At 42.6% G+C, this 24,436-nt stretch overlaps 2 protein-coding genes across 5 annotated transcripts in view; both read left to right on the top strand.

Annotated features, from left to right (window-relative positions):
• The first annotated feature begins 392 nt into the window (after positions 1 to 392).
• Positions 393 to 4,524, top strand: LOC308127441 (E3 ubiquitin-protein ligase TRIM39-like). Its single transcript, XM_080492490.1, has 2 exons — positions 393 to 448; positions 1,412 to 4,524. Exon 2 carries the CDS (start codon positions 1,414 to 1,416, stop codon positions 3,205 to 3,207), a length of 1,794 nt encoding a protein of 597 aa, XP_080348616.1. The 5' UTR covers positions 393 to 448; positions 1,412 to 1,413; the 3' UTR covers positions 3,208 to 4,524.
• Positions 4,525 to 6,510: 1,986 nt separating this feature from the next.
• LOC308127259 (ELKS/Rab6-interacting/CAST family member 1-like) overlaps positions 6,511 to 24,436 on the top strand; it is a 133,187-nt gene continuing 115,261 nt past the window's right edge. For all 4 annotated transcript variants that reach the window (XR_013936489.1, XM_080492183.1, XM_080492182.1 and 1 more), the window contains exons 1-4: positions 6,511 to 6,824; positions 15,449 to 16,293; positions 17,931 to 18,008; positions 18,245 to 18,400. Coding sequence is in view for 3 of the 4 variants with exons in the window: in XM_080492183.1 (XP_080348309.1) it covers positions 15,796 to 16,293; positions 17,931 to 18,008; positions 18,245 to 18,400 (732 nt within the window). In the remaining variant the exon portion in view is untranslated. The remainder of the gene's footprint in view (positions 6,825 to 15,448; positions 16,294 to 17,930; positions 18,009 to 18,244; positions 18,401 to 24,436) is intronic.

Below are 24,436 nucleotides of genomic sequence, written 5' to 3'. Positions count from 1 at the left end.
TTCTTTATATTTTTGACAAATAAAGACCACTTGATGAATCTTTAATAATCATCCTCATGGCGTCAGGTAGGAAGGCTTTAATCTGACTTTAGAATGTATGTATGTATGTATGTATGTATGTATGTATGTATGTATGTATGTATGTATGTATGTATGTATGTATGTATGTATGTATGTATGTATGTATGTATGTATGTATGTTCGGACAACAACTTTCAAAATCAGGATTGTAAAATTGATGATTTACAGCAAAGAGAAAGGAGCGAAATACTGCCCCAGTGAGGGCAGATCTGGGTTTACTAAGTTTTTCCATTAGGAGAGGAGGAGGGGGAAGAGGAGGGGGAGGAGGAGGAGGAGGAGGAGGAGGAGGAGGAGGAGATGAGTTCACATTACAGGAAAACGAAACCATCGTCACACCCAAAGCAAAACCTTCCACACAATCTTCTCGGTAGGTAAAGTTTAGTTAATCTTCTCCTTTCTTTTTTTTTTCCAACAATGCAGAGTTTCCTGGAATGTTGTCTGCTTCTCTTGTTTGATTGTAAAAACTTTCATTTCAAACGTAATAATGTTGAAGCCACTTTGTGCCAGTAGCTTTTCCTGTTTTGTGTTTAGTTGTTTACTCGCCCGGTCACAGTTTCGCTCAGATGTTTTCTTCAAGAAAATGATTCTTCATTTGAATACTGTCTTCCATCAAAGGGGTTCATGTTAAGACCAAGACCACCTGAACATGGTCAGTTATTCTTCATGTTCAGATAAATAACTCACTCTGAATGAACCTGATCCTTTTAACACATTAAAAGACCCCAATATTATATCTAAGGGCAATTTAATATCTCTTGTTGTGACTTAAAAATCCAATCGTATCAGAAATGCCACAATCATTGCAGCACCGACCAACAAACAATCCTCAATTACCTTCATTTATTCACCTCCTGAAATTAAAACACACAGGCTGACATTGTTATTCTTTTATACAACAGTTGTAACCGTCAATTTGATGAAGCGCGACATTACAACAGGTTAGGAACTTCGAAGACAATCACTTCAAAAAGTATAGTTTGTCAGAGCCTATAATCATTTTGGAACACATCCCACATCATTTTATATAAAAATGTAAATATAACTTTAAAGTTATTTGTACGTGTTGTCGGTAAATCTTATGTCTCTGAGGTCACTTTCATGTTGTTTCTGTAAACTTTAAACTGTAATATCTGTTATATAAGAACTAATTTCACAGAAGAAGCACAACATCTAGTAATCTAGCGTTGCCCACATGTAATCCACAGCAACCAAAGGGTCACATTTATGCTCGAGCTGACCGACATATATTATCGGATGTTTTTGAAAATGGTCGTCAAAAGTGTCGATTAATTACTTGCATAATAATCTTGCCGTCTTTCGTTCTCCCTAGCGATGGCGGCAGGCGGCAGCCTCCCGTGTGACGAGCAGTTCCTGTGTTCAATCTGTCTGGATGTGTTCAGTCAGCCCGTCTCCACTCCCTGTGGACACAACTACTGCCAGGCTTGTATCATAGGGTACTGGGACAGCAGCGGCCTCGCGCAGTGTCCCATCTGCAAGAAAAGCTTCGGCGGTCGACCGCAGCTGCAGGTCAACACGGGGTTCAGGGATATGCTGGAGCATTTTAACAGCATGAGGGCGGTGGCGGCGGCGGCGGATGAGATACCGGTCAGACCGGGAGAAGTGCCCTGCGACATCTGCGTCGGACCGAAGCTCAAAGCCCAGAAGACGTGCCTGGCGTGTTTGGCCTCGTACTGCGAGGGTCACCTGGAGCCTCATCTGCGAGTGGCGAGTCTGAGGAAGCACAGGCTGAGCGAGCCCGTGTCCGACCTGGAGGACAGGGTGTGTAAGAGGCACGACAAGATGCTGGAGCTCTTCTGTCAGGACGACCAGGTGTGCATTTGCTTCATGTGTTTGAAAGACGACCACGCGGCTCACCAAGCCGTGCCGTTGGAGCAAGCCCACGGGGAAAAGGCCGCCGGGCTCCGGGCTGCAACGTCAGTACTGAAAATGGCGGAAAAAGCTAAATCCAACAGTGTCGAAGAAGTCAAAGGCTCAATTCAGCGGAGCAAGGTGGAGTCGGACAGCGATGTGTCGAGCATCAACGCATTCTTCTCGGCTCTGGTGGCCTCTCTGAAATGTAGGCAGGCAGAGCTGATTGAGGTGATCCAGGAGAAGCAGAAAGCAGCAGAGGCGGAAGCCGTGGGGCGTGTTGCACAGCTGGAGCAAGAACTTGCCGAGTTGAGGAGGAGAAGGTCTACAATGGAGCAGCTTTTACAAACCAAGGACCATCTCCACCTGCTGCAGAGCTGGCCGTCCCTGCAAATACCTGCACACGCCGGTGGCCTCTTCACCCCCGAGCCACAGCGATTTTCCGACAACGGCCCTCAGATCTATGCGGGGATTGTGAGAGACGCAGTTGCTCGGATGGAAAAGACCGTCAACAATGAGATGGAGTTGCTTTTCCATGAGGTCAGGTTGTCTGATAGCTGTGAGGTACCGAACCAGGCCGGTGCTGGCGAAGATCTGATTGTCGAACTTTTGAGGGGTTGGCCTATCCTGAAGATGGAGGACCATCTGAGGATGATTCAGCAGCGCCATGCAGTGAGCGTGAAAATGAACAAGTACTCTTACTCCCCTGGACTTGTGGTGTCTGAGGATGGGAAGCGGCTGTCTTTTTATGAAAACGTCTGGTTTTTTCCTCCTGAAGTCCCAAATGAGGACGTACAGCCTCCTGTTGTCCTCGCAACTGAGGGTTATTCCTCAGGCAAGTTCTACTACGAGGTTCAGGTCCGTGGCGTTGACAACTTTTGGGTTGGGGTAGTCAATCCGACTGTATCAAACAAAGGACGCTGGATCCTCGCGTCCTACATGACCAGCTGGGGTTGCTTTTCAGTTTTTGACGCATCTCACTCAGAAAATCTCTGCCTGATACAGAAACCCGAGAAAGTGGGAGTGTTTGTCGATTGTGACCAAGGTGAGGTCTCCTTCTACAACGTGGATGCCAAGACTTTGATCTACTCCTTCACCGGATGCAGGTTCAACGGCAATTCAATAGTACAGTCTTTTCTCAGGTTGGTGTCCGGTGTTCATCCAAATAATAGACCAAACCTCTATCCCGCTTTTTCAATTTTCGGATGTCATAGCAGCAGTGAACTTGTGATCACACCTGTAGTTCCTGAACCCTGACGGGCCTCAGGCTTCAAACTCATCCTGCAGCAGAGGGAAACACCCGCTCCACATAAGGACACACAATGATTTCCGCCAGTGTACATCAACAGAAGAGCTGGGATTTTTATTTTTTTTTATTTATGAGGTTCTTGCTGAGTTCCTCTTTCCAAAAACCTGTAGATACCAACATTGTTTTGAAAGCAGTTGGTGGGCGTACCAACCTCTGTTCATTCCTTCTGATTTTTTGTTTCTCAACTACGCTTTTCTTTTTCTTTTACAAACTTTTTACAAATGTTTAGATTAAGGGTAAATACAACAAACAAAAAAACTATAAAAAAAACAGCGAAACAGACATGAAGAAAGCTGATTGTTTTTTTTTTTTTTACATTCCTCTTGCTTCCACATCTTTAGATCTTTATATAGTCCTGTTTAGAACTTAATATGTGGTTTTTATTTTTACATCTACAGTTAACCATTGATAATTATCTATACATTTCAGTTATTTTGTTCCACAGCTAAAACATTATAATGATATTTTATAGTTTTATAAGTGCCATGTAGTAAAATACTAAAAGTCGGTGTTTTCCAGTATATTAATATCCTGTATTTTTATCCGTTTTTATTTTTAATTTCTACAAAAATATGCATGCAATTAGGATGCAATTCATGGCTGTGACCGGAAGGTGGCACCATAACTTAATCTAAATTCTGCTGAACGGTAGCTTCTTTTTATACAAGTTTATCCAGGGCTCCATGTCACTGCAGACCAAACACAGAGATTTAATCACACACTGGTTCACAGCTAAGGCCAGTCAGAGTCACTAATTAGCCTCAAATGCATTTTTTCTGTATGGGGGAACTAGAGTACAAGAGAGAACATGCAAACTCAGCACAAAAAGGCCTCCAAGGTCGGACTCAAACTTGCATATTTTTGCTGGTAAGTGACCGTACTAACCACCAAACCACTTTGGATGGTGGTGCATTTCACTCGTAGCTAAAAAATTTATTTTATTTTGGATTATATTTTTGAGTCATTCCATTAGTTTAAGATCGTATCAAATTTTGTTCTTTTGTCAGTGTTATTCTGCTTTTTACTTCTTTCAAAACACCTATTGAATGTATGAATATAAAGAGCATTAATCAGCATGCTTGAACAGAAACAACAGCATAGCTTGAAAATATACTGCTCAGTAAAGCTGTGTAATCACACACTGTATGTCTGCTCTGTCACTTTACACGGGATTTTATCCTCCTTGTTGCCACATAATTCCACGACTTCAGCGGTGATTCACAACTGCACAAATTTCCAAACAATAAAGCTGCAGCAGAAATGAGAATTTTTGTGTGCGTTTTCATTTCAGAACTCTAAACCAAAACCCCTCACGTTGAGGGAAAGCAGAAAAAGACGCCACAACAGCGAATAAATCCTCACTGTTCATTAGGCCAACAGCCACAGTTCAGAGGATTGCACTGGTCCGTCACTCCTGATGTGTTTCTCTCAAGGGGAACTTTAGCCAGCACACTATTTATACCTCAGCTGGCTGACTGACTGGCGCCCAGGGAACTGGGACACAGTCGATGTTTGTGTTGGTCTGCGTATGTGTGTGTCACTGCCTTTTTGTTAGTGTCTTGTTGAGGGGGGGGGGGGGGGGGTGGATTCATTATTATATGTCAGATTGACAATCAAGCAAAAGGAACCTGTGATGTCAGAGTGGCCGTGATTATTATATATACCACATACTGATGTATGTAGGTCGATTTGTCATCAAACACACAGACTGAGGGCTATAGACCTGCCATATATCTGATATCCAAACATCACTGTACATCACTGAACAAATATATTCTATAATAGTGGACAAATCAATGACTATAAAACATCAAGCGTATAAGTTTACCCAAACCTTCAGACTTTTCGTATGTTTTATGACTGATTTGCATTTTTGGACTATTTTATGGAAGTATTCAACTTCTATAGATGCTCCTCACCATTATTGGTAAATTATGTCAGTAATCAGTTATTACAATGAGTTCTTTACATTATTTTCTTTTTTCAAACAACAAATTCAACAACAAAGTGAAGGAGTTCTATAGGTTTATTGTTCTCGGTTTTTACTTTTGGAGTTACAATACACACATTTTTGTTTTCAATCTATGTAATATTAAGTCTTAAATTAATACTCTTTAAAAAATCATATTGCACTTTTTTCACTTTTTATTTTATGGTTGTTTTTGTTTAATTGGCTGATAACATACACCAGAACCCTTTTTGTCGTATATAAAGAAGGGAAACTAACAGAGAATTGGGAGAGCATCACAAATTTTTAAATTAAAGCTGTGATTGTCCTTTGTTATGTAATTATGTTTTTTTTACAAATACAAGTAACATGAATAGTGAAAGTTAAAGGGCCACTATAAAACATTCAGTCATGCCAGTGTTGTACTTTAGGTGGCAGTGTTGCTTGACTTTAGTTTGTCCTTCACCCGGTTTTGAGTTCGCCTATTCTCTGGTTGGTAGTTCTCCAAAGACTGTATTTTGGGAAAGTGCGCAAACTTTTTCAAAAAATTTCTCACTTTATTTGGATGATATGAAAACAAGTATTTAACATCAAACACGTAAACACATTTTTTTCTACGGTGTCCAGGTAATGTTGGACATTTTGTGGTGCGTAAATGGTAAATTTGCTTCTGAGGTGTGCTGCACAAATGTGTATAACACAATGTATTATTATTATTATTATTATCATTATCATTAGTCAATGTCATGAAAATGGAAGGTTTTGGTGGAATTGAAAGGGAAACTTTAACTTTAAGACTTGTGCATGAGGAAATTGTTTTTTAAAATGAATTCATTTCAGACATGTTCTTCTTCCTCCCTTCTCCTATTTCTTCCTCTTCGTATATATATATATATATAGTTTAGTTATACAGCTTAAAAACTGATTACTATGTGTACTATGGAGGATGCGATTTATGAAGTTACACATTCAAACAATATATATTGCGTTTTTGCTCTTTGCCTCTCTCCTTTTTATTTGTAATTTGTTTTTAATCCAATGTTTGTATTGTTCATTGTTTATTTATTTATTGTTTGTATAATATAGTGTTTATTTATTGTATTGTTTATTTATTGTGTTATTTTGTTTACTCTGCATTAAAATACTGTTATTAATTAGGATGAAACCTGACGAAATTCCCCAAATGCGGCCATTTGTCATCTAAAGGCTTCATTTTAAAAATAGATTATCAGATTATCATGCACGCGCGCCGGCTGTGGAAGAAGGGGGGGTGACGTGTCGGGAGCGCGCGCTCCACCGTCCTGACGTCACGGGAGCGCCCGAGCAGAGCGGTGGGGAAAGCCGCCAGTGGTGGAAAAGACGGAAAAGAGGGAAAGATAGACAGAAGAGATAGACGAGGGACGGAGAGAGACGGAGACGGAGGAGGGAGGGACCCCCCGAAACGCAGCGCCTCACCTCGGCTGACCGTCTGTTACCTCACGAGGCGTCACTTTGTGGGGTTGACAGCGGCTGGAGAAGAAGAAGAAGAAGTGAAGAGGGGGAAGAGGAGGAGGAGGAGGAGGATATGTGACTGGCCTTTCTCCTTTGGAAACACGGAGCTTGTATTCCACAGCCGCAGTGAGTAACTTAACACGCAGGGTGACCGTGCGCACATGCATGCTTTATTACACAGGGCCCGGCGCGCGCGCGCGCGTGTAGGAAGAATAACACAGTTAAAACGTGATGGCTGTCATTGGGACTCGATGTGAGCGTCTGTAGCGGTGCAGCCAGAGGCTTTCCCCTGGAATTACACGCCGATAGCTGCACGTCTCGTCTCTGCGAGTCCAGATGAAGCATCTCACAGCCAAAGCCGTGGCATGCACATTCCTGGAATATTTCATTTAATTAATTTATTTATTTTGCACCGCCTGTTTGGTGACACTACGGCCTCTTACGATCTCCAGTGTTCTCCCTGAAATCTCCCACTGAAGGAGAACCTGTGGACGTCAACATGAAGGTTTATGTCACATCTTTGCACTTTTAGTTGTGTTGTAATTTTTATTTTTATTTTTTAATCCCCCCCCCCCCCTGCAGGATCCATAAAGTTTTGCAGCCGGCTGACATATTGCAGAGCCACTCACTCATATCAGACAAGATCCCCTGATAACATCGTCTCTGTCAACCAGATGAACCCGAGCGAAGCCTAAAAACGTGATATGATGAAGGTGGAGGAGTGAAGGGGGCAGTCGGAGTCCAGTGACTTCCTTCTTGTTCCTACCATTTTTTATCCCCGCCCCCCCTCCAACTTTCTCTGCACTGGCCCCTCCTCTGGGGACATCCAGTCAGGGACCTGAGCTGCTTCCGTTCACTCAGGTGATTGTAAACACGTTGAAATGCCCAGACTCTGCACAGCTCAGCCTTGGCATCGGGTTGTAGGCTTGCTCTCGGGGACGGTTAAACAATTCTGCTTGGTGGAATCCGTTTGCTAGAAAAACCTTTGCGGGGGCCTCACCCATCCTTCCACCACATACCTGCTCAGGCCTTCAGAGTCCTGTCCTTTGTCTGAGGCAGGGGGCTGCAACCTGTGGGAAGTCCCACCCAATCAAAGTCACCTGGAGCCGGCGAAACACATTTAACCTTGGAGATGAGGCGAACACGGCTTCTAAACAAAAACGGTTTCTTACGTCGCATTTGTAAAGTTTCAGTTGCAATTTAAGATGGCAAACATTCAATTACATTGTCAGCATGGTTTTTAGTTTTTTTTTTTACCTGATTTTAGCGGTTTCATTCTTCCTTTCCAGCAGTCTTTTGGACAATTTTGACATTTTAGAATAGAATAGAATAGAATTGAAAAAGTTTATTCATTTCAGGAAGTTTCCTTTAAGAATTGTTCCACCCAGAATAAATAGAAAGAAAGTTAGATCAATTAAGACGGGATGAAATAAATGAGAAAATGTTTATTTTAATATGTAAAAGGTGACTAATATGGGCTAAAACACTGTTTTACAGGGAGGTGTTATAGTCTTATGGCCATGGCAAGGAAGGCCAGTTTAACCGTTTTATCTCTTTTTAAAACAGTTTAGCTTTTTATTTTCTTTTTTTTTTTCCATTTTCAAGGTTTTGTCCCTTTTAAAAACTCATTTTAGCATTTCTGCCCAGTTTAGTCATTGTGCCTTTTTTTTTTTAATCCAAGAGATAAAAGACAACTGGAAAATGACTGGAGTGTAAATAAAATGAAAATAATAAAAAATGTTTATTTAGGTGAAATTGAGCTTGAGGGAGCCGCTAAGATGAGCAATACTGGACCAGCATAAGCTGTAACCTATAAAAACCAGTAACTCCACACTTTGCCGTTGTTTCCTGCTAAAAAAGTAGATTTTTTTTGAGATTTGCTGTTAAAAAAATTAACTATTAGATGTAAAATACAACATTTTTCAAAAAAGTACAACAAGTATATAAGCGATTCATACTGAAAAATGCTAAGACGTTAAGAAAGGCGATAAAACAATATCGTGGAATAAAAATAAATAATCACAGCTGCAGTTGCGGGTGTCAGTGTTGGATTAGAACTGCTAATCTTATAAGATTAAAACTGTACGCCCCAACGTTCAAAGTAAGTAAACCGATTAAGTGCTGCAAACGTAAAACTAATATAAAGGTTCTACTTACTGATTTCGTTTGAGTTTGTTTTTAACGTTCAGTAATTTTTCTTCCCTTTTGAGGTGAATTGGTGGTATAATTTAACAAATCTTAGTATAATTTCCCTATAAACTCCAGTTCCTTGTGTATTTTCATTGAAAATGTTTGGATCTTTGCTAAACTATACCAAACTGAAAATGTATAGTCTATAAAGTCCCCAAACATTTTGAAAAAAAACTTTTAAATTAGAACTTTATGAACCTAATTAGTCCGCAGTGAATAAATAGTTTTATACAGCAAGTTGCATGTGTGCACCCCTGATTCAGAGACAGAAATTAACCTTAAATGTATGTTTGTTTGGGGTTTTTTTTTATTTGGGAGAAAACTCGCGTACCAAACTCTCTCCTCATGGATCCAACCAAGAGCTACTAACCACAACACCACCACGCGGCCTAAAGCACTTACCGGATTTTCACATTAAAAGCAGTCTGAGAAGAGTGATTTGTTTTACTGGATGGATTCATTCAAACCTTAAACTTTGTTTTTGTAGCACATTTCAGCAACAAGGCCATTCAAAGTGCGTGAACTCCTCTAAATAAATCCTGTATGTCTGTTATTCATTCGTTCAAGTTTTTGGCGGGATCTAGTTATATGTCCGTACTTGGAGAGCGACTGTTTATCGATAGACGCTTGATAGTAAGTCTACGGTCACACAATGTGTGTTTCTGCATGTGCGCGACATCCCCGTGTTTTTGTGCGTCATTGCATTTGTGTGCGTGAACGCCTGATTGTGTTTGCATTTTGTTTGCTCGCCCTACATCTGGGATTAATTTCCTCCTCTGGCACACAATAGAGTAGCGCTGATGCTATCTGACCCGTATCGCTATTGCGCTTCCCAGTGTCTTAAACATACGACACACACGTGCAGCAAGATAGGATCAATGCACTCAATATGAATCTCGCGAAGACAACAGAGGACTTTACTTGTGTTGCGTTGAAGTAAATAATGCATAGATCAACAACAGGCTGCTATCTTAATTTGGCATCAATAATATACTTTGGATCCACGATATTGGACCTGCTTCAAAACAAACAGCAGCGCCGTATGACCTATGTACCGCGACAAATCAATGGTAATGAACCCTATTTGCAAACGTTAGAGTCACGCGGTTCAACTTGCATTATGCATTAATGTGACGGAGTCTTGCAGTGTGATGTGGATGTGATTGTGGCTTTCCGTTCCACGACGCATCTATAATCAGACCAACATGCACCGTGTTTGTTTTTTATTTATTTATTCTAACACACGTGCATCTGAAGTTCTAACCAGCAGCAATACAGAAGCAGAACTGTTGATTTTGTTGTTTTTTTTAAGTTGCTTTCCCTTCATCGATGTGCTTCTGTGCATTAGGATTTACCATATATGTTGACACGCAGAGCATGAACACATGAAAATGTGTAATTCATCACAGCTCAGTCGATCTTCTGCGACATGAGTGCCGTGAATGTGAATATCACACAAAGCTTGTAAAAGTAAATCTTTTTTTTAAAGTAAAGCAAGAGAAAGAAGACTCTTGTTCCCAAAGCAGAAATTATCAATATACTTAACAGAATTATTGTAAACCTCATAGTTATCTAATTACGTGTTGTCCCAATGTACACACAGCTTAACCAGTTAACCCCATGATAACGCAGTGAAACAGCCCAAGTAAAAACATTTATCAGAAGTGTTTCAACAATTCACTTTTGTTTCCTTATCAGATTCATTTTAATTTTCTTTATGCTTATTGTCTGTAAGAATTAGCAAAAAGCTGCAAAGTCTGTTACTGTTACTGTACTAGAATGTCGGCCAAACGATGAACAGCCCACAGGGAAAACCCACAAATGTCGTATTTAGGAGTATATTTGTTTTAAGTAGCAGGATCTTGATGAGCTTTTTTAAAAGTTGCGTCTCGTAGCAGTTTGGGAAACACTTGCTCAGGATGACACATGGTTTGATATCTTGTCTCGTACTGCGGGCGAGGCCGAGATGTTTTATGGAACGTAATATTGCCGTCGTGGCGCATGAAGAGGGTAAAAAAAGCAGAATCCGGTGAACGGCGGGTCGTCCCCCTTAAATCTTCACACAGATTCCGCGCCTCTCCCCTTCAGCAGCGCCGTCGACACGACCCGGACGGCACCAGAGAGTCCTCCCCGGCCAAATCAAACCAGACCGGGCCGGACGGGAGAATAACGGGAGAGAGGAGGAGGAGAACTTTTGTCAGATTTAGCCGCCGCGCTCAAACGGCAGCTGGCTGAGCGTGTGTCACGTTGTCGGGGGCGACAGACGGATGTGGGGTCGTCGCATAAATAGAACATGGTGAACACCATCAGGAATGCTGATGTTGGGCGAGAGAGGCCGCGGGAAGAAGTGAAAGCTGGAGGAAGATGAGGACGTAGCAGATGAATCACGTTGGTGTGACTGAAAATCATCTTTCATGACCGCGGAATTCTGTTTAACGGTGCGATATCGAACGGTTTCGTCTTCGATAACTTCGCCGCCGCTTAAACGCTTCAATGTGATTGTTAGCACCAACTTTAACTCTGATTCTGAGGCTCCGTTTACGCATTGCAGGTGAAAACGTAGTGGCTTTTGTTTCAGAATAGTTTCGTGTTTACATGACAACGTTTACAAAACGTCTGTTTAACACAAATCAAATATATTTGTTATCAAACCATAAAAACATAATAACCATAACACTATAACAATCTTTAACTCACTTTATTCTACATTCACACACTCACCGTAACCCAGAGACATACACTGCGATGTGCATGCTGGGGACTGGACCCCAAAAAGTCTCAGTGGTGTGAACGTGATTAACAGTGGAAAAGTGGTAGTTACCAGTTTAACTTCAGTGATTTTCCAGCCTACAACTGGTTTCGTACTTCCACAAGTGAGTCTCTGGCTTGTGAACAGTGAAGTATTTAGCAGCTGAAAGGTCAGATGTTTTCAAACAAGAACTGGCACTGAATGTGTGTTCATCAGAAATACATCAATAAATAATAATAATCCCGGTGGTTTATGAACAAGTCAGCTGCGTCAACGTCAAGTTAGTTCGGTTGAAAAATTGAGCTTCGTCACGTGACGACTTCAACATTATCTGTTCTCCGTTGTGGCTGAACACCTTTGGAGGGTTTACTGGACTTAAAGGAGGTTATATCAGTTGTCAGATTGATTTTTTAAGCCCTGGTTCAGAATCAAAAACAAGGTTTTTCGATTTTGTTTGAACATTTAAAAAAGTTGACTTCAGTCGGCTAAGAGATTTTATTGTAATTTATTGTTGTTTAATTGATGGTGATTAAAAATGAATTGGTCCATCTTGGTGAAGAATTTTGTTTCCTGTGATGTTGATTTTATATTTTCTTCTTCAAGACATTTGAAAATGTCCCGATGACATTTTTGTGTGTGTGTGTGTGTGTGTGTGTGTGTGTGTGTGTGTGTGGGTGTGGGGGGGGGGGGGGGGGGGGCTTCACTGACATTTTAAAGTTTCAGTGATTGACTGGTTATCAGAGAAAATAAGCAACCAGTTGTTGCTTTAGATTCCTTCACAGGTGAAGATTTTAGTGGCACATTGCAATGAGCATGAAAATAAACTTGCTGGGAAAGTCGTTCCCCGACGTTTGTCAGAGGCTTTTACCAAACTGCATCTGCAGACGACGACTGGGGGTAGAGAGTTAAGATGAGAGGAGCTCAGGTGAAGATTTACCGTCTCTCAGGTCGACGTTGAACCCGTGTGAACTCAGGGTGCGGCGCTGCTTCACAGATGTTTCTTACAGCAGCGCCGCATCGCCTCCTCACAGGCGCGCGAAAGGTCGAGAGCGACGGTGAAGCCTGTCAAAATGCTGGATCTCATGACGCCGGTGGTGTTCTCGTTTTGTTTTTCTTTGAAATCCAAGAGGTTTCACTCGAAGCCCGCCAAAACCACCAGAGATAACTCTCCGACTCGAGCACAACAAAGTTGGTGTTGTGTTTTCCACGAGGTCCTTTAAAGAAATAAAAAAATTAGATAAAACACATCAGTGTTTGCTTTGCTAAATACGGTCTATCTAAGTGTTTAACCTGAAACCAACGTATGTGAACAAGCCTCAGTGTGTGTATAATAAATGCTTGAGTAAAATCTAAAGAAGCGAGGCAGTTTTGCATCATAATGAGAATTGGGACACGAGTGTGTCCATTAGATACAGGTCAGTAGGTCCGGAGGGAGGAGGAGGAGGAGGAGGAGGAGGAGGAGGAGGAGGAAAAGCCCCGGACTCAGTCTCTGCAGTGTAACACTGGCTTCAAACCAGGCGTCAGATTTGTGTGTGTGTGTGTGTGTGGACGTGATCATTCACGGCCACTGAGCCGATGTGCGTGTCCTTCTGTAAATGTTTGGTTCAGGGTTTGTTTACATGCGGGGGTTGATCTATCTATCTATCTATCTATCTATCTATCTATCTATCTATCTATCTATCTATCTATCTATCTATCTATCTATCTATCTATCTATCTATCTATCTATCTATCTATCTATCTATCTATCTATCTATCTATCTATCTATCTATCTATCTATCTATCTATCTATCTATCTATCTATCTGTGTTTGTTTGAGATCGCCACGTATGTTCAGTTTTCTCGCTCACTCGTATATGTAAGTCGGTATCATGTAAGTGTGTGTGCCTGGGCTCCAGGCCGGGTCCTGCCCTGTTCCTGTCCAGGTGTTGTGCTTTTTTGGCCCAAAGGGAGCTGGAACAGATGGTCCCTGTTTACGTTTCAGAGCGCGCGCCGAGTGAACCGACTGGCTGTCGGTAGCGTCTCCCCGGCCAAAGATCTGTGCTCCTCAGCGGCCAGGAAACGCCGGAGAGGTCGACCTCATTCCGATTGTGTGTTTGTTTAAATTTGATCAGTGGCGTCCCCAATGAGTGCCGCGTTTGTTTGTTTAAAGTCAAAACACTTTACCTGAATTCCCGCCTAAATACTGAGTTGTTCTTTTCTTTTCTTTTCGCTCCCGTCACTTAAAGATAGTCATGTGACTTGTTGCAAGAGGAGAGTGTGTATCAAATGACCAGTGTGTGAGTCCAACAGGTCATGTGTCCGCGGGCGAATGTGCGTAGTTCACGAGCGCTGAGGTATTGCAGCACTCAGACGTCGCCACAAGCCCGAAATTTGCAGTAACCCCCCGTGACATTTTTCAAAAACATATGTGCTCCCATAAATTATGCTCATCGTGTGCGAAAGGAGGCAACCGTTTTAGTGATTGCTCTCTCGCACTGAGCATGATGGGAATGGAAGGATTCATTAACCTGACTGAGTTAATTGGTTTTATTATTGAGGCTGTTTAATCCAGCATGATGTTTCTAGGCTGCATAGGCAGAAAAAGGAATTACAGTTTATAGCTGTTCTTTAGCTGATAGGTGATTCAGCTTTCTATATTTTATTTTCGACCTGTAATCATAACAAGAAGCAGAAAAGGAGTCGCTTCAACTGTCCTTGTTTTGTATGATTTAAAGATATTTATCAGCTCGTGTTGTTCAGCTCAGTGACTCATTTCATTACTTACATAAAGTGTCGAAGGGAAAAAAATCAAGTCAAAAGTTAGAGTCCAAGCATTAGAGAAGTTGTAAAGGACGGACTTCCTTCTGACAGGAAGAAGCCTTCAACAGAGCCTGGCTCAGTGGTGGCGCCATCTGCCTCCGCCAGTTGGAGTCTGACAGTAAAGATAGAAAAGAACAGAAGAGAGAAAATCGAACCTCAGATCAGGAAGTTTCAGCTCCAAAGAAAGAATCTGCACATTCTGCAGGAAACTACAGAGAAATAGAAAAGAAGACAGATGAAGTGTAGGACGGCTTCTATACAAATGCCCACGAGCAGGAGTCCCATCGAAAGATTAGTTTCTTTTACTCACCTTTTCCACCAAACAAATTTCTTCCTAAGCCACTAAATATGTTTAATCATAAAATATCAAACACTTTATAAAGTTATTTATGTAATTTTGCTAAATGTACATTCAGGATGTTTTATGACTGCAATTTTGAATTTGTTGTTTGAGCTTCTTTAGCCATTTTTAGCAGGTTTAACCTTTTTAGCCCGTTTTCAGCTCGTTTGGTTGTTTTAGCCATTTTGACTTTTGACCATTTTTTCCAGACCATTTAAGCTATTTCCACCAATTGAGCTGTTTTTGCTCCATTCCAGACGTTTTTGCCGTTCCTCCTTTTAGCCGACCCCCCACTTTTTTTGTTCTTCATTATCTTTAAACAAATTTTAGCAGCTTGTGGCCATTTTTTAAAATAAACAATTTTAGTGTTTTTGAAAATAGCCAAGTATGCACATTAAATTTCTAAATAGGTAACAATAGGATGAAAATTATTCTCCACATCATTTTCAGCAAGCTTCAGGAGTCGATACAGAGGAACTTAAGAGCCGTTAAATTAGTGGTTCATTAAATTAAAGGTTTTTATTGTGTGTGTAAAACAGATTCCAACTCTTGATTTACTCTGAAACACAAAGTTCTTAATCTCGTGGTAAGACACTAATCAGTTTTTACTTAAAGTGATGCACTCAGACACTAAATACTGTTTGTGTTGTGTGTTCTTGTGTCTTCAGGTGATCTCATCACCCTTCACTCTGAGGACTCTCTCATTGTCTTTCACCTGATGAGATCCCTCATTGATTACTTCTCTCTGACAAAGCCCATGGATTACAACGAGGGTTTGGACAAGCCTTGATCACAGCTGTGTCAACACTATGACATTTTTAAATTCAAGAGGAGCTACAGCAGAAGACGGACGGGAATTTCTTTTCGCAGAGATCCATCTTCGCGTTTCAGTTTTTTGGGCCTCTATTCACTGCTTTCTGTATTTCCTGTGATTCTGAGGATGTTCTTTGGTTGAGCTTTATTCCGTCGTTTGATTTCTCACACATCTACCACATACGCCCAGCATTATCTCGCCATGTACGGAAGCTCTCGGTCCGTCTCCAAGCTGGATGTCGTGGGATCCAATGGGAACGGCTCGGCGTCCGGGAGTCCCGGCCGCTCGCCTCGCCTCCCTCGTTCCCCACGTTTGGGGCACCGCCGAAACAGCGGCAGCAGCTCCACCGTCGGACTCACTGGCACCGGCAAGACCTTGTCCATGGAGAACATTCAATCGCTTAACGCTGCCTATGCGACCGGCGGGCCCATGTACTTCACTGACACGGCCGAGGACCCGGTGGGCATCGGGAGTCTGGGCAGCGGGTTGAATCCCTCCTTACCCAAAAGCACCATGACCCTGGGCAGGGCCGGGGCCAGGGTCCCGTACGGGGTCAGGGCGGCTATCATGGGGAGCAGCCCCAACATAAACACTGGAGGAAGTGCTGGAGCCCTCATGGTCAGCGACGCCATCTCTTTTGGAGGGGATCTGCAAAATCATCCGGCACAGGCGGCTACCGTCCCCCACTCCATGAGACAGGTGAAGCACCCCCGTCCTTTATTCCTTATCAGTGCCAGCTCGAAGCAAATTGTGTGTGAAGGTTAAAGTCTGTGCAGCACGATACTATATACAGACTGATCACTGTTCATCTTTACTTCTGTAATGTATAATCAAGCTTACTCTAGAGCTACAATATCTTATTTTGTGTGAATTAGGCTCCTGTGGGAGAGGAAAACATTCATCAAAACAGTCTAAAAAATTTTTCACAATTCACAGTAAAGTATTTTAAACTTTGTCCCAGAAAATCCAGAGTAAGTCTTAGAACAGTATGACCCTGGGCGCGGCCGGAGCCAGCGTATCATACAGGCTTCGGGTGGCTATCGCAGGGAGGAGTCCTTATGTAAACACTGGAGGAGGAGCAGGAGGAAGAGGAGGAAGTGATTGTGCCGTCATGTCCAGAGATGGAATAGCAGTTTGGTGGGAAGCGGCAAAATCAGTCATGAACTGAAGCATTTATTCTCAAGCTATAAAAGTCCTATATTTACTCAACAATAACTTCCTGAAGCCTTTACCTTTTTAGCTTCTTGTCATGACGAACTGTGTTTTTGTCTGAGAGCAGGCAGGTTAGTGCACTTTAATGTGCTGACGCACACAGAAAAAGCACAGACGAGTGACGGGCGGCTGCATGACAGTTAACCAGCGCCCTGTACATGAATAAAACACGAGGCCACTAATATTTCTGGTGCTGACGAGCGAGGGAGGGGCAGGATGTTTAATCATTTAGCTGACTAGTCACATGGATCCCCAATGGGAATTTTTTATTTCAATTTTTTTTTTCATTCTGAATCCTGTTTGATTTAATTTAGGACAAGTGCTTAGAGATCCAGATATGAACATCCTGTTCATTTGAAGAAACTATGACTTTGTCAAGACAGAATCAGCTCTAGTTTGCAACCATTCCTCCCCCAGATACATTTTACACTTGCTCTCTGAGGAATGAGGGTGTGTGGTGGGTTTGATCCGGCTTTAGCAAACTGTTAAACGGTTACTATTTTCTTCTTAAGTCGCCCCTCCGACCAGATAAAACAAGAACAGTGTGGGCATTCATACAGTGAGTTTAAATAGACCGAGGTCTGCCGTCCCACTCGCTCTGCTCTCCTCTTCGGATCGCTCCTTCCTCCTTAAAACAAAGTTCCTCCTTGACGTTACTTACCATCACAGGTTCTGGTTCGGCTTTTGCACTTTGACGATTTCACTCGGTGCTCGAACTTGACACCAAAAGTAGGCTTTTTAAAGTCAACGCAGATTCACAAAAATGCCTGAAAAATGGAAATTCCCATTCAAAAGTTGTTTCTTTAAACTTAAAGATTTAAAAGTCAGTATAAAGACACAATCGTATACTGTTTATACAATGAAATGTCTTGCTAAGTGGCTTAAAACTGACCAATATCACAGATATTTAACTTCTTGAGCTTTAGTTCAAACAGCATTTAGTACTTTCGTCCTACTGTACAATATGTAATTGAGAGAAAAGTACATTTAAGTTGACCTGTGTGTTTATAAACAGATACTGACACTTTCAGTAATTAAAATCCAAACTGAACGTTCATAACCCTGTATGAAAACATGAATAGAAGTAATAAAATTCAAATGTTTCATTCTTCTGTTGTGACCAGGTGAGAGACGGTGCGATGTCCGACCTGCAGACTCAGTTAAGAGAAGTGCTGAGAGAGAACGAACTACTGCGCAGAGAAGTAAGGACACGTCCACTCAGACATCTCTGTGGATAAATCCATTATTTTTTACATATTATGAGTCAAACATCCTTTCTTCTGTCTGTCTATGTGTGAATTCCCCTTTGTTTGTTTGAATTTAAAATGAGCATTATAGCTCAAAACTGAAAGCAGCAGAGAGAGGAAAGTTACTCTCTAATTAAAGATTTTTCTTTGTTAAATAATGAAAATGAAATCAAAATGTTTGTTTCTAATAGCTGGAAGCCAAAGAGTCCAAGCTGAGCTCCTCCATGAACTCCATCAAGACGTTTTGGAGTCCGGAGCTGAAGAAAGAGCGAGCGCTGAGGAAGGACGAAGCCACCAAGATGACGGTGTGGAAGGAGCAGTACCGAGTGGTGCAGGACGAAACGCAGGTAAGGATGCCTCGCGAGTGCTTGCGTGTGTTTTCTGTGACGCACCATCTCTCCACTGTGAGGTCCTGTTATTTATATCTCTGAACTGGCTGCCGTCGCTCGTTGCTCAGTTCCAGGAACAAATTAAGCGATGGAAGGGAGTCGATGTAATATCCTGTTCATTTCACTCATCCGGGACCTGGATTTCCTTTAAACTTCACAAAGCCAGGAGTCCTAGTTAGAGGGTTTTTACTTTAGCTCAAATTTATTTAGATTCATCCTTGGATTTTGTAGTTCTTTTTTTCTTTTAAACCCCCACCTACCTGCAGTTTACTCGCACAGTTCAGACTTCTTTCACGTAAAGTGGGTTTCGTGGCCTGCTCAGGAGGAGTCGTCTTGTTGCTATATAAGGAGGTCCTGAAGATAGGTAGACGGATGAAACGGGCCGCCTGGTCGGGGACTCCCAGCTGTCTGTTGGTGCCGAGGCCATCTGGATGAGACGGAGACTCTGCTCGTCTCGGCAGCAGCCATGAAATATTATACAAGAGATGACATGCACGCACGCACGCTCGCAAGTCACTCGCCGCTCCTCAGCGCCTCATTTCACACATTGTCATCACCGAACCAGCGCGCAGAGTCCTCAGTAATTGCTCCTTTCATTTTAAATTTTTTTTGAAAGGGAAATCATATTTGCATTTTGGTCTCTTTTCACCTGCTCGTGTGTGGGTTTGCGTGGGGTTTTATTTAAGGCTTTGATGGTGTTCCCAAAACTCCAAAAGGCTCGGTTGATGTGGAGCCAACGTGCGGGAAACGACTGCAAAATCACATCACAGGATTTTGAAAGGAAGAGTTTCAGGCAGTTTTCCGTGCCTTGTGTGGGAATCCTTAAATTCACACACTCGTGTTGTTTTTCCACATCCATTCAAACTGAGAGCAGATCAGATGGTAACAATGGAAAAGATCATCATTTGAGAAATCTATCACGTCGTTGGCCTGCTGCCAGCAATATAAAAATCCTCTTGTCCTTCACGCCCGGAGCCGCCCGGAGCTTTAACCGAGAGTCAGTACACATGTCAGGACACGAAGGAATATTTTATGATCTCTAATGTTGGGAAATCTCTCCTGAAGTCTCTCTTTGGTAATTCCTTTCACTTTCAATCCCCCCCCCACCTCTCTGCATCTTCACCATTGTCTTCGTGTGAGGAGTTGAATTAAGTTGCCTCCCTGTAATATTTAAGGACGCGTGAGTTCAGACACACGTACATGCACGCCGGCTCACGCCCCTGCTGAGGAATGCTCATATCTTCTCCACCCTCTCTCTCTCTCTCTCTCTCTCTCTCCGCTCCCTCCTTTCTCTCTCTCCTCCACACTTCCTCGCTGAATCACCTCCTCCTTCATGCTCGGCCCACTATCTTCACCTCTCTTCCGCCAGCTGCTGCCTTTATCTTTTTTCCTCCTGCCTTGTCTTTGTTTCGCATGTTAGTGTAGCCACAGCGCCAGCATAACAAATACTGTGTCTCCATTCTCAGGGTTATAAATGTAAGATGCAATTAATAAATAATTGATTGTATTGTTGAGGTTGATGTGTAGCAAGAACATAAAAGGTCCCTGTTAATCAAAAATATATGAGGAGGAAGTTTTATCTTGATATTTAGGTCAGAATTAAAGTCAGAATGTCAGGAATGAAGTGAAAATCTAGTGTTGTAAAATGTGTTTTACCTCTATTCCCAATTCATGAAACTTCATCAACATGCACTGTTTGGTAATTCTAATTAGAGTAAGATTTAGAAGTAAAATTGAGTATTGAGAAAATTCTACTAACATAGAACTGTTAATAAAAAGGGTTAAAGCCAGTTGATGTAGAATTATTCCCCCGTAGTGCATTAGGTTAAATCTTAACCTTGAATGTAGGGAACCTTTTTAAAGGTCATTCTAGCTTAAAAACTATCCGCATAAATGATGCTATAATCAAATAAAGGTAGATATTTAACATTTTGATTGACTGAATCAAAATTATCCAAAGAAATAAGAATCCCAAAGCCATTCTGGGGAACTGTATGGATTCCCCTTTGTCTTTTCAGTCTTGTTGCACTACATGATGGAGGAAATGAACTCCTTTGCATTGCATTAACTTAAATTGCTGAAAAAGCGAGAGCTGGACTGAGAACACACGAGACGAGAGTCCCTTTGCACATAAGTGGCGTTAGTTAATTCTGATGTATTGTATCTTCACCCCGAGCCAAATGAAATGATGAGCCTCCTTCTGGTCATATCCAACATTATACTTACACCTGATTGAAGCTTTCGCTTCATGTTTTCTTGTCTTTTTCTTGCTGAGCGTTGAAAAGATATTTTACAGTGTCACTGCTTTGTTTCGAGCTGTTACTCTGTTACTTTCAGATCCCACACCTTCCACTCATTTCTTGCTTGCCTCTGTTTTACCATGTCTCATCACTTCTCTCCCACTGTCAGACTCCCTTTCTTTCACAGCCTCTCCTCCTCCTCCTCCTCCTCCCTCCCCTCCCTCCATCTGGGCCTGTGGAGCGGGTTCGCCACAGAACTGGTCTGAATAGAACGGACGTGCCGTCGTCGGACAAAACGCATACGTCTTTATACCGATGTCCACACCGCTCAGTGTTGTGTGTCTTGTCTGTCCTATCCAGTGCACCGAATCTTGTTTTAGTCGCTTGTCATTTGCGGGAGCGTGCGTGTGAATGTGTTCACTCGATTCGTTCCGCCTCTTTGATCACAGCAGGTATGTACAATGTCTCTCGCTGAAAGGACAAAAAAAAAAAAAAGAAGAAACCTTCCCAAACAAAAAAAAAGAAGAAGGAATGTCTGGAATGCAAAAGGAAAGCTTAACTTTCTCAACTTCTCTCCCATCCGTCCCTTTATGTTTGTTAATCTGTTTCCGATCCAAAATTAAAAACAGCTTTTGTCTCTTTGCATCTCCTTTCTCATCCTCCCAACGGTTTCTGTTCTATAAATAAACAACGGGACTGCACCCCCGGCATCCAGGGTTTAACGCAGCATTGTAAAAGGATGCGGCATGATCAAAATATCGAGTGGACTGTAATTAATACACTTAACCAAATTAAGTTTTTCTGCTCCTTGCTCTTTGTGCATGATTTGCCCCGGCACTGAGTCGCACGGGCTGAACAATAACGGCACTGTACGTCTCTTCCTGCGGTTGCTGGATGCAATCTATCGTCCAGTGTCGTCCAGGCGAGCCGGGTGACGTCAGGAGCAGCGTGTTGCTGAATGTGTGACTGACATTGAGGGAGTGGGGGTCTGTGTGCGTGTTTGAGATGGAAGCTTGTGCTTGTTCACATGTACACAAGTGTGTATGTGTGTGTGTGTGTGTGCGTGCAATGTCTTTGCTATGTTTCTGTATGTATGCACGCTGTCTTTGAGATTGTATTGCGTGATTGATGTGAGAGGGAGCAGCGAGTACCAGGAGGGAATCTGCCTCCTTGTTGGCAGGCTCGCATGTGTGTCAGGACAACGGGGCTTTTGTGCACACAACCGTGCGTCTGTGGACGTCCAGATTTCATGTTACTGTATACACACGCAACACACAAACACACACTTGTGTCGCAGAGTTTAACTACTTCTATCAGTACGTTTTGTTTGTACGCAGCAATTTGCATTTTTATAGGAAATGAAGGTACTTGGCAACGATGTTATGCAACACAAAGTGTTCATGAGTGCATTTGTGTGTGTTCGTTGGGAAATGGGGCGGGGTTTGTTCTGGAAGTTGCACCTGCCAGTGGCTGCTGTACTTTCGCCGCTGCACTGTTTTCAATCGCTTCAATTATTCAACGTTATCGTGAAGGTGCTCATGTAGAGGTGTGTGAGATAACATTTATTTCATCATCTTATTACATGAATCTGAGTGAGTCGGACTATTTGTTTTTTTGGTGCTGCAATGCTTTTTTTTAAAAAAAAAATTATTTTTTACCTTACTTTTTCATGCCTCACTATTGCACAATACTAGCTTGTCTCACACTGGCCATTTATGTTGCACCTTCTATCTAAAACAAGCCGTATATTTTGGTCCTGAAAGCCTGAAAAGCCTGAAACTCCATCTAATCTTGCTTCTCTTTAAGCGCAGCTGAGCCAGCTTACATGCCGCATCAAGTGCTTGTAATTGGTTGAATGACACCGGTATCGCAGTCCTCCAGCTGCTGCTCCTGCCTGTAGCGGCTCACCGAAAACACACATCTATAATGAATATGTTCTGTCCTGAAGCAGGTGTTTCGTGGAGGTCTGAACCTGAACTTTTCTCCCTAAAGGAGGTTTTTCGAACGTGCAGTCAAACTCATTCACTCACCATCCAGGGAGATCATGCAAATCCTGCTGAACAGACAGGCCCCCGAGCTCAGACTCACATTGTAGGACACAAGCGCTAACCGCTCCATCAGGGTGAATCCCTATATCAATCCCAACATTGCTCTTTGTTTCTGTTAAAATTAAAGCACCACAGAGTGTCGGTGAGTGTGTAAAGGAGCAGATTAATCCAGACAGGCAGCGGAACTCAGTGCCTGTTACACCTGGGTGACACTTCGCCTTCAGATAGAGGATTTGATGAGATAGAAAGATTGTTTTTAACGCTCCCTTTTCTCTCATAATCCTTCCCTTTCTCTTTAGCTCAGAGGGGAACTCTTACGGAGGGAGGGAGGGAACGAGAAAGAGATTGGGACTGGCACTCGGGTGGATTTTCCACCCCATGAACATTGGAGTAAATCAGGCCTTCAGGTTAATGTGTAAATGAATGGTGCCCCCGGAGCGCGGGTCTGCTCCCTGCTCTGCAGTGGGAATGTTTAAATCATCTTAGTTTAAAGAATCACACCGTAAGACAGTTCTTCACTTGTTTTTGTGGAGCGTACTGTATGAGGCGCATTTGTAAGTTGAAATTAGAAGATTAGACCGACAGTTACAGTAAAGCAGCTTGTGTGCTGACAGAGGAAAGACTGATGATCGTTACTCAGCACTTAATGTTATTACACCTAGATTCAAGTGGAGCATCTTGCTCTTCCAATTTCATTACTTTAAGTTGGCAGAGAAATTGTCCTTGCAGGCTCAAATTAGTTCAAAACCAGCAGAAATCAACGCTGCCAATTGTTTCCTGTGTTAGATTCCCGTTTACTGTACAGAAACTTTTTTTTTTTTTTTTTAAACGTTTCCAGCAAGAGTTTCTGTGCCAGCTGGCCACAAAAATGCCTGGAATTGCAAAATGTGTGCCGTCATAGACCTGTAACAAAAAAACCAGAGAGCTGGTTGATCTGGAAGGAAGGACGGGGAAGATGGATTGAGATGTAAAGATGCATAAGATGTACAGAGGAAGAAGGAGGGAATCGGGAGAGAGGAAGAATAGATCAAACCGGGGAGCCGGGGACGAGTGCCAGGAGCAGGGAGGAAAAGAGGGGAGATGAATGGGTGGCATAGATTGGGGCGAGGAAGGCAGATGAAATGTGGTGAAATTGAGCGACTGATGGATGCAGATGTGACAGCGGAGAGCCGGGTGGAGAGGAGAGTGGGTGAAGAGATTGACGTGATAGGCCGAGGTTGGTGGCGAGCGAGGGACTGTCAGGACGAAGTGGAGGATAAATAACAGAGATTTTGAATGAATAAGGACCGAGTTGATCTGATGAGATTAATATTGTTTCGTTGTATATTTCATTGTCCCCTCCAGCCATTTTGGCGTCAAATGTATTTTTGCTCAGGTGGGAAAGCCGATGAAAGACAGTGGAGTTTTCCTTCACATCCAATCCGAATTGTGACGAATTGGATTTTAGCTCATGACGGCTGCTGGCCGATCCTGAACCTGTGCTGTAACCCTCTTGGACGGGAGTTACAGATGGAGTCGAGGAAGGGCCAGGGAGGGATTTATGGAACGAGAGAGTCGGATAGAAAAGGCTGACTGTGCAGACACACGGAGAGAAACACGCAAAGGGATTCTGCACATTCCTCAAGAATCCCACTTCTTATAAGCAGCAAAAAAAAAAATTATTCTGCTACTTACACTTCTCTTGTTATTTTTGTAGCTTAGGTATT

The sequence above is a fragment of the Lipophrys pholis genome (genome assembly GCF_963383615.2).
Source record: "Lipophrys pholis genome assembly, chromosome: 22".
Taxonomy (NCBI): Eukaryota; Metazoa; Chordata; class Actinopteri; order Blenniiformes; family Blenniidae; genus Lipophrys; species Lipophrys pholis.
Note: the sequence above shows the minus strand (reverse complement) of the source record. Positions and strands in the feature narration are given on the sequence as shown.

Bases quoted from the DNA above. Each gene is read 5' to 3' on its own strand.
- LOC308127441 (XM_080492490.1), top strand. From the start codon at position 1,414: ATGGCGGCAGGCGGCAGCCTCCCGTGTGACGAGCAGTTCCTGTGTTCA.